The 9,729-nt window shown below is 46.6% G+C and overlaps 1 protein-coding gene across 1 annotated transcript; it reads right to left on the reverse strand.

Annotated features, from left to right (window-relative positions):
• Positions 1–248: 248 nt before the first annotated feature.
• On the reverse strand, positions 249–9,407 carry ALDH2 (aldehyde dehydrogenase 2 family (mitochondrial)). The gene is made up of 12 exons (XM_009283867.2): positions 9,294–9,407; positions 7,764–7,904; positions 7,401–7,480; positions 6,738–6,849; positions 5,729–5,857; positions 5,101–5,214; positions 4,625–4,727; positions 3,720–3,904; positions 3,200–3,364; positions 2,733–2,890; positions 1,844–1,958; positions 249–830 (listed from the first exon to the last, which is right to left on the reverse strand). Exons 2-12 carry the CDS (start codon positions 7,836–7,838, stop codon positions 798–800), a joined length of 1,269 nt encoding a protein of 422 aa, XP_009282142.1. The 5' UTR covers positions 7,839–7,904; positions 9,294–9,407; the 3' UTR covers positions 249–797.
• Between the last annotated feature and the right edge of the window lie 322 nt (positions 9,408–9,729).

A 9,729-nucleotide genomic window follows, 5' to 3' on the forward strand; every position in this document is an offset into this window, starting at 1 on the left:
CCCCCGATACTTGTTGTTCTGGTACGGCCGGCTCTTCTGCGTGCTTTGCTGGGGACAGCTACCAGACGTAGGACTTCCTTTAACGTTAAGGCAGTATGAGGAAAGCGGGCAGTGCGGAAAGTCAGCGAAAACCTTAAAAATTGCTTGAGGCGGGGGGTAATCGGTGGGTGGAAGAAAATACAAACTTGTGTGCGCTTGAGCTTCTGCTTAGCTCACTGACACAAACTGCTCCAACAAAGGAAGGGTTAACTTCACTGAGATAAGAATGTTTATTGTGAGTAGATACAATGAGAGCAGGTGGGAGCAGCCGAGAGCAGGTGGGAGCGGCCGAGAACAAACTTTTACCTCACAGATTCACGCTGAGAGGTTGCTCTCCTGCTCAGTTACACAACCGAGTCTCAGTTCGCTTTGCTTACAGAAGAGGGACGTATGTGTGAGGTGTATAGGACAAGGGGTATAGAGCTAGCTGTGTAAGCCAACAACGAATTATTATAAAACCTATGGCAGACTAGACAAGCGTTTAAATGATTTCTTGAAAAAAAGCATATTCGTCAGATACAGATGCAACAAGGGTACATCCATGTAATGCATTAGTACTCAGTTGACTGTATTTGGTATTTTAAAAAGATAAATCCAAGTAACATTTTTTAACAAAAGCTCCTTCTAAAGAAACATTTCTTAACGCAGCGTTACGTATTTTCCACTTAAGTTTCGTATGTGTTAAGAAGAGGTTTCCTTGCTTTGTATCTCATGAAGCTGCATAGGTGTTTTCAAAGGCATGGAGAGGCTGCTGTCCTTTAGGAGTTTTTCTGTGGAATTTTGATTGTCACCTAGAAAAAAAAGAACAGTCACAAGTTATTTTCCTGGAGACAGTGTTCAGTTATATTGGCTTGAAGGCCGAGAGGCAGAAGCATCCTGCAGAAGAGAATCACAACCAGAGCACAGTATATCCCAGTCAGCGGGCAGTGACTGGGATCACCTTGGTCTGGAGACCTATCTGGAAGGCTCAGAGAGAGGGGGAAGCTTGAAGGCTGGGTCACAGCACCTCTCCAGAGACGCCACTGCTCTTTGAGAGGTGGGAGCGGGCACGCTTGTTTGTTCTCACCTGGAGCTCCTGCACCAAAACAGCCCCCTGCCAGTCACAAACTGGAGGCCCTCGATGGTTACGCACTTTGCCGTATTGCAACTCCGGGGCCACGGGCTAACCACCTCTGCCCAAGAGCTCCGTCACCCTTTAGACATCGCAGCTGCAAGCAGACAGTGTGACAGCCCTTCTGCCTTGTCTTACAGGAAATTACTCAGACTGCGGTGATGGGATTGCCTAACACCAGGAACTTTGGTCTTGCATGTGGACCCAAGGGCGTATCGACTCACAAGAGCGGCATTAAGTACTGGTGATCACTGCTCAGATTCCCCCTCTTGAGTGACGAGTGCCCAGTGTTCATCTGCCAGTTCGTACCTGCAGAAGCTTCTACCCAGCAGGCATGCACCCCCAGCACATGCTCTTTCTGTTCTCCACAAAATAAACTCACGGAGAAGTCCATACACTTGCATTCTTCACAGCGAGAAACAGCTAAACGGTGCCAAGTGGTGCGGGCAATTGGTAATCTATTAGGTCACATATCCTTGTTTTCCTCAGCAGCATAAAGCAAGGCTAGCTTTCTGTTTAAAATACAGTTACACGGAGTTGTGTTTGCAGTTACTTCAGAAGTGCAGCTCCAAATTTGTTTCAAGTGTTAGAAAGAAGAATTGCAACTCTCAGGCCAGCTTATACTAACAGGCACAAATACAATTTGGAGCTATGGCAGAGGGTCGGGAAGTCCTTGGACACAGGGATACTCACATTTTTCACCTCTACATATGCCTCCAGACCATATTCTCCCAGCTCTCGCCCATTCCCAGAAGCTTTGTAGCCGCCAAACGGGGCTTGTGCACCAAACACGTCGTAGCAGTTTATCCTGAAAAGGAAACCAAGAGTTAAGCACCTGCAGTTTCAGAACTGCTTAATGGAAGAGCCCTTTCACAGCAAATGGACATCTCAGCTGTTTACAACAGAGGGACAGCTGAATTCCTAGGCAGGATTTCTGTACTTGTCAGTTCTCTCAGCCAACAGAATTAATCAATCCTGGAACCTTATCCTCATCAACCAGGAAACAGAACATCATGAAATCGATTCACGTCTCTCATTACCGCAGGACCAAGCATCCGGGTTGCCACCCACACCTCCTTCAGAGAACAGACACCAAAAGCACCTACTTGTTCACTCGGTACCATTAAAAAAAAAAAGATAGTGAGATACTGCATCTCCAAAATGTCTTGTGCTAGAACAGTAAACTGGTGTTGAAGTACTGACTTTGGCATCGTCTTCAGCACAGCCTCAGAACACAGAGGAACATCCACTGCAGCAGCCAAGACCGCACAGACGTGCTCGGTGATCTAATCACTACTGGCTCTCAGAGCCCTGCAGCAGTTGCTGTCATTGCCAGCTGTAGCACTGCATTTCTTTTCCCCCATCCCGTTCATTAATTCACAGTGGGAGCATGGAAGCTCAATATAACTAAATTTTACCAACAGTTAGCATTACAACTGAAGGTCTGACATTACATTCAGTGAAGTACACATAAAATTGGATCCAAAGTAGAGACAGGCTATCAAAGAGCAAGCTTAATGAGAAATGGCAGCACACAAGGAAGCTTCCAGCAGTTTAGGGCGAAGGAAGTGTTAAGGCTCACCAAACTGTTCCAGCTCGCAGGCCCTGTGACACGTAGTTTGCTTTGTCAAGGTCCTTTGTAAAGACTGCTGCTGCTAGGCCGTACTTGGAGTCATTTGCTCTCTCAATGACTTCCTCAATGGTTTTGAATTTCAGAATCTGCATGACCGGTCCAAATATCTGCAAAATCCAAACAGAGCATGTGAAAATCTGTGTAAATTGATCACGGGGGAGGCTGTGGTTGATGCTGGAGTTATGTGTGTACACTAGAAGTCACACAGGACATCAAATTCAAAGTATCGCTTCCCATTTTACAAAGTTCCAGGATACAATCTGGAGGGAAGTTTAATGTGGTAACTTTCTAAGAAGCATCGAGTTTCACAGTTCATGAACGTCCAGTTCTTGTAGACCTGTGGTTTTTTGCATCAGAGAGGGCAAAATGACAAACAAGCGAGAAGCTGACAGACAGAAAGGCGCTGCAGGTCTCACCTCCTCTCTGGCAATCGTCATGGTGTCCTGCACATCACCAAAGACAGTTGGCTGGATGAAATAGCCTCTGTCTGCAGCAGGGTTGCCACCACACAGCAGTTTGGCTCCTTCACGCTTCCCAGTACTAATGTAACCGAGGATCTTCTTAAACTGCTCTTCATCTACCTAAAAGCCATGAGGACAGACAGATCAGCTTCACCTTTACTGGGGGTAGAAAAAGATTTGACTACAACCTGCTGTGCACGCGACTGTGCTCTAGCAATTCTTCATTTCAACAGACTGCCAAGCCAGCTTCAAAGGGAGATGATAATTTTTAAATGCCAGCATCAAGTGGAGGGTTTGGAATAGTCAGAACTGTTAATTAACTTCTCCCTCCTCCACAAGCAAGGAGGTAATGGGCACAGTTCAAAGATTAATCGAGAGACCGAAGGATACCTTTCATTCTAATCTACTGATGCACAATGACTCAAGATTGGGACTATTTCATGAGATAACAGCTCAGGACATTTCCTGCTCTTACCTGAGGCCCCTGTTCAGTTTTAAAGTCAAACGGGTTTCCAACCACCCTGGACTTGGCCTTCTCAACACTCCTCTCCACAAACTCATGATATATATCTTCCTGGACATATGTTCGGGATCCAGCACAGCAGCACTGCCCTTGGTTGAAGAAGAGGGCAAAATGGGCTTGATCCACAGCCCAGTCCACTAAGATTGGGGAGAGGAGAGAAAACAAATAAACAAAAAAAACCAAACACAGTAAGTAACTTCTTTTGAACGACTATCATGCAGAGTACTGGAGCATCAGCGATACAAAGTCCTTTCAGTTGACAGGCATTTTCCATGCTTTGGTAGGGCAGAAGTTATGTGCAGATTTAATTGGTATGAGGGTCTATTAAAGCACCTCATACTAGAGAAAAAAATCTAATCTGCAGCAGATTACAGTTCTCATTTGAAATTATCAGGTATTAAGGACAAGTTATTTCATATCTAGAAGAATTTCCTTCCTTACTGCCATATAAAAGCATGTACGTTGGCTCATCAAGACCAACAATGAGTCCATATGCAAGAGATGAGGGAACCAGAACTTCATAAGAGTAGAAAGGAGTGGTACGCACTAAGAGAAAGAGAAAGAAATGAAAACAAAAATGGAACTAAGGCTGAAGGAAGATACTGAAACAATTCTCATTTGTTGATAACTGAACTTCTTCACAGCACTGGGAAAGAAGTGGGAGTGAAGAAGTGCTGATACACAAATAGGGCAGCTACAGCAGGAGGCACGGAGACTTCACTGGGTGAGAACTGCCAGGTTGGTGTCAGAGCTGGAGACTCATACAACATGGGAGAGGTTTCCTTTCCCCTCCAGCTCTGCTTGCAGAAAACTGACGTAAAAGGTACAGACCAAATATTACACTAGCAGGTGCTTACTGTCTGCATCAGACATGATTATATTTGGACTCTTTCCTCCAAGCTCCAGTGTCACCCTCTTTAGGTTACTCTCTGCTGCAGCCTTCTGGATCAGATGCCCAACCTGCATCGTGAGAAGAACAGGTATGAGGAATTAACTCCTACATATGGCAACACCTGGCAGGGCAGCTGGTTTTAGATCTCAGTCAGCAGTTTAATCCCTTCGTTGTCAGGGCTTTAAGGGAACAACTGAAGTCTGCCCAGTTTCACCTCTAGTAGGAAGCAGCTCAAGGGAAACAATAGGAAGTATTCTAAAGGAGACACCTAAAAAGAGTCTTATGTAAAGTAAAAATAAATGTCACACCCTGAATTCAGCTGTATTTTTTAAAAAGAAGTGTAGAAGGCAAGGCACCTCCAGTATTTTATACAGAAAAGGTATTACAGCAATGAGATATTCTCTATATCCCAAGGGCTTAAAGGTTAAGGTACTCCCTTACCTCCGTGGAGCCAGTGAAGGCTACTTTATCTACGTCCATGTGGGAAGAGATGGCAGCCCCTGCAGTGGGCCCATAGCCAGGGATGATGTTCACCACGCCTGGTGGGAATCCAGCCTGCCGGTTCACAACAGGAGAGAGCAACGTTACTCCTTTCACAAATCAAGGATTTCACCTACCCTCATGTGTTAGTAACTCCTCAGTAGGCCTCCCACGAAGAACAGAGCCTTTTCTATTTCACTTTTAATTTCCCAGGTCCTTAGTTTTGATGTTCAGTTCGCGAGAACCAGGACAACCCCTCTCTCCACGCCGCATCCTAAGCATAGTTTGTGGAGCTATATATGTTAGCTTTCTAATCACCCTGAAGTTTGTTATTTAATTGAACCTCCAAGACTCCCTCCCTAATCAAGATTTATGTCCTCTGCATGTGCATTTATAAGGACAAGGTTTGGGTTTTTTTTTTGCTAAATCAAATGCTAAGATACCCAAGACAACCCAGCCTTTCCTCGGATCAGACAGCCCTTCTCTGTTCCAGTCACATGCCCTCCGCAGCTCACCAGTTTGGCTGTATCACACCGCACTCCAGCAGCGATAGCGCGGCAGCGGATGGAAACCCAGCCTGTTCGCTCACCTCTTTGATCAGATTAGCTACGTAGAGAGCACTCAGGGGGGTTTGCTCCGCCACTTTCATCACAACCACATTCCCAGTAGCCAGGGCAGGCCCCAGTTTCCATGCTTGCATCAGCAGCGGGAAGTTCCACTGAAAAACAAGGAGGTATTTGCTGGTCTGAACTTGAAAGCTTCCGATTAATCAGTAAGTAACCAGTGAGCTTCATTCAAATCAGCTGCAGCACCTATGGAAGCACTCTTTGATCCTTCCCTAGCTGCTCTTCAACGTTTGGCTCCTTTTCAAGCACTGCCTTCTGCTTGTCCAGCAAAAACTGTTCTCTGAAGTGTGAGGTCTCTCAGTACCATTGCAAAAACCCGACTTTTTTTGGAATTAATCTTTGCTGCCAGTTTAGCCATTAAACACTCTGTTGAGGTATTTTGAAAGAAAGCCTGTTTGTAATGACAGAGCAGTATGCACAGACCAGTGGGACATTTACATTCAGTTCTTGCTCAATGCAAATATGAAAAACCTGCCAATACAGTATGCAACAATCAGAATCTGGCTACTCCTATAAAGAGGTAAAACTATCCACGGATCATTGTATAAATATGGCTTTGTTGTTCACAAACCACCTTGCTACCAGTTACAGAAACAAGATCACGTACATAAAGCTGAATTTTGCATGCTAGTTCTCTATTTCCTCATCACACAGAATTTTGTTTTTAACGCTAGGTAGTAGCTTAAACTTAGTTGCGGTTCTGAGCCAGATAACTCCTATAAAGGGGTTTAAATTCTCTTTCCTTTTTCAGCAGATACAAAGTAAATCTTACTCGGAGCCCATGAAATCAACAAGTAGTTCTGTATTGCCAGAGCAAAGTAACAGCCCTCCCAGCTGGTGCAAGCATAACTTTCTTTACCACTGGAGGAAGCAGTGGTTAGCAACAGATAGTAACTTGTGTTTTCAGACAACTCTTCATGCTAACACTGAATTACTGAAATGCTGCAGGAACTACTGATACATTTTACTTACCGGGATTATCTGTCCACAAACTCCCACCGGCTCATGTCTTGTGTAACAGAAGAAATCTCCGTCTAATGGGATGGTTTTGCCATGGAATTTATCCGACCAACCTGCAAAGTATCTAGCAACAATAAAGTTTTGGTCACTGAATGGAAAATAACAAGTCCCCTGTCACCAGAAAATAAGAGAGACTTCCTCCAGCTATTTGCTTTCCTCCTTTCTTCAGTCACTTCATAAAACACATACAAATATTTCCCAAACAGGTGATTTTAAGAATGGACAGTAAATACAAACATTCGTCTCTCTGCGTTTGCTAGCACTTTGCAGAACATACGTTCTGTCATTCCTGTGCTGTAACACAGATCACCGCCATTAGTGAGACTCTTGTACGTAGCAAGAGAGGAACATATATGTAACAAAAATCCTTTGGAAAGTCACAGGAATTACAGCCTCATTCTTAACAAAAAATAAAACCAGAGGAAAACAGAGTGTCTGACACCCTGCTACGGGCCGAATGAAAGCAACAGGTCAGATCGAGCCCTGACACCCACAACACTTGAATCAGAGGCATCTGGTCTCTGCACGAGCAGAGGTTCAGCTACCACGGGCCAGCTGAGCACAAGCATGGAGGATGAAGAGTTACGGCGCTGTCACTGTAGCCTCCACGCCTACCTGAGACATTTGACTACCATGTCCAAATCCACCAGGTAGGAGATGGAGTACGGTTTGCCATTATCCAGAGTCTCCAGCGCCTACAAAAGACAATGAGATTGCCTGAAGAGCGAGGTGGGGAAAGTCACGCATGCAGATTTAGATTCAATTCTCGGTTTGCAGTTTGGATCTGTTCTGCACGTTGGCCTGTTTGCTTTCAGCTTCCCAAAACTACTTCCCCACCCTTTGTAGCTCTCTCTCACAGTTTTAGCTGTGGCTAAAGACCTCATCACACCCGATGGGCACAAACCACCTGTTTCTGCCTCCCTCTCCCCAAAATTAGGGATCACAGCAGAGAGCTCAGTCACAGAGTGCGATACGCACCGCCAGGTAAGCCCGGTCCCTCTCGATCAGGTCAGCAAGACGATTCAGCAGCTTGCCCCGATGAGAAGCATCCATCCTCCTCCAAGGCGAGCCCAGCTGGAAAGCTGCCTTGGCTGCCTTAACGGCCTTGTCCACATCTGCCTGCAGAGGAGTCCAGGCAAGAGGGTGAGAAAGGAGTAACCGGCCCCACTCGGCTCCCAGCCTCCCTCTCAAAACACAGCTGGAGCCCTCCCTGGTCTCCAGGAGAAAACAGCCTCCAGCCAGACGGCACAAGTGGCTGCTAGCGCCAGCCTTTTTGGGGGCAAGAACCTGCAGCCTTGACAGCTGCCTCACTGCAAGACACTCATCGATCCCAGGGCAGGGGAGCGCATGGGCTGCGGCCCCTGGGCCACTTGCTCCACAAGCATCGACCCGGGCAGCGCTGCACAGCAGCGCAGCCTCAGCACAAACGCTGCTGCTGGATCTCGCCCAGTCTGCAACCACGGGGAAGAGGGAGCAGAACTGGCAGTGAAACAGATGGGTGCAACAGCTGCGGAGCCACCACCTCCGCCTGCGCTTACATTCTGTTATTTCAGCTATGCGGAGTGCAAATATTGTCAAGTTATTTCCACAATGTCATCTGCTGGGTTAATATCTGCATCCTAGAACAAGGCATGGAAAAAGCTCTAGAAGTGTGCTTTTGACACTCTTTCAGGATTTGGTTTCGCCAGCATAGACTAAAGGAGTTTTTTCCTTGATCAAATGTCTCTAACCCATCATTTTGCCCTGTCAGGGCATTAACTTGTTTCTCGTTGGTTCTCTGTTCTGGCTTGCTGTAATGGTCCCGCCAGGACAAGCCAGTCTACCATGGACAAGCAAACAACAAAGGATTTCCCTCACTCACCCCTCCCTTGGGGAATACAGACAAGTTTCCAGACTGTAGGAAGAACCCAAAATTGCTGGGAAACACCACCTCAGCTCTGCCACAGACTCCTAGGAGGGCCTTGCATAAGGCATGGGATGATTACATGACTCGTCCCCACCATCGCGCTCTCTTTTTCTTTTTTTAATCTCCTAGGGCTGGGGACGGTCTCCCACTACATGTGTACAGCAGAAAGGGGCTGTTCAGGTGAATCCTGACCTTTTGTCTCCTCTGCTACCGTGACTCTGGGTCACACCGCCAGCACAGCACCCACAGGGCCGCAGAGGTGTCCACCTTCATCCCTGCCTGCCCCAGTAACCTCCACCCGCGACTGCTCCCCAACCTCCCAACTCAGGCTCCGCTGCACACCACATCTATTCCTCTATGCCCTTTCTAGTCCCGGCTTGCCACTGGTAAGAGGCAAAGCCAGAGGGTTTTTGTTGAAAGCAGTAGTCAAGAAAGAACACAAGCAGCACTGAACGTGGTATTTGTAGAGGTCAGACACTCACTACTGCAAACCGGCACTCGGCGGAGCTGCCCAGGTGAGAGACGAGTTAGTGTCTTCCTCTGCAATCCCTGTGTACCTGCTCACGCGGAAAACAAACCGATCTCGTCAAGAGAACGCTTACCTTATCACCCTCAGCAACCTGGCAGATAACTTCTCCTGTTGCTGGATTGATAGAAGGGAAGGTTTTCTTACTGACTGCATCATGCCATTCATTATTTATGAAAATCTGCAATGAAAAAAGCAAAGCAGTGTTAAACCTTAGAGCCAGACCTAGGCGAAATCGGTAAGAGCTTTAGTCGTTTGATGGCTTCTTAGCAGGCTGTTTACTTAAAAGGGACTCAAGTTGTGCGGGCTCCAAAACTGCACCAATATGAAGGAGATATTTTAGCCTAAAAGTACAAAACAAAAGACACAGCCTCAAGTTAATAAAAGGAATTCACATCTCAGCAAACAGCATGTGAATTGGAAGCGGTTCCTGTCTCAGTAGGTCACTGCAAGACCTGGAAGCCTGGCTGGGGCTGCGCAGGGACACCGGGAGCCTCAGGAGACTGAACAGT

The sequence above is a fragment of the Aptenodytes forsteri genome, unplaced genomic scaffold (assembly GCF_000699145.1).
Source record: "Aptenodytes forsteri isolate BGI_AS27 unplaced genomic scaffold, ASM69914v1 Scaffold118, whole genome shotgun sequence".
Lineage (NCBI taxonomy): Eukaryota > Metazoa > Chordata > Aves > Sphenisciformes > Spheniscidae > Aptenodytes > Aptenodytes forsteri.

What these genes read in the sequence shown, in the direction of transcription:
- ALDH2 (XM_009283867.2), bottom strand. Translation starts at nt 7,838, where the DNA reads ATGGATGCTTCTCATCGGGGCAAGCTGCTGAATCGTCTTGCTGACCTG. An exon ending in CCTTCACTGGCTCCACGGAG is followed by an intron (nt 4,728 to 5,100) that starts GTAAGGGAGTAC and finishes CTCACGATGCAG; the next exon opens with GTTGGGCATCTGATCCAGAA. An exon ending in AAACTGAACAGGGGCCTCAG is followed by an intron (nt 3,365 to 3,719) that starts GTAAGAGCAGGA and finishes CATGGCTTTTAG; the next exon opens with GTAGATGAAGAGCAGTTTAA.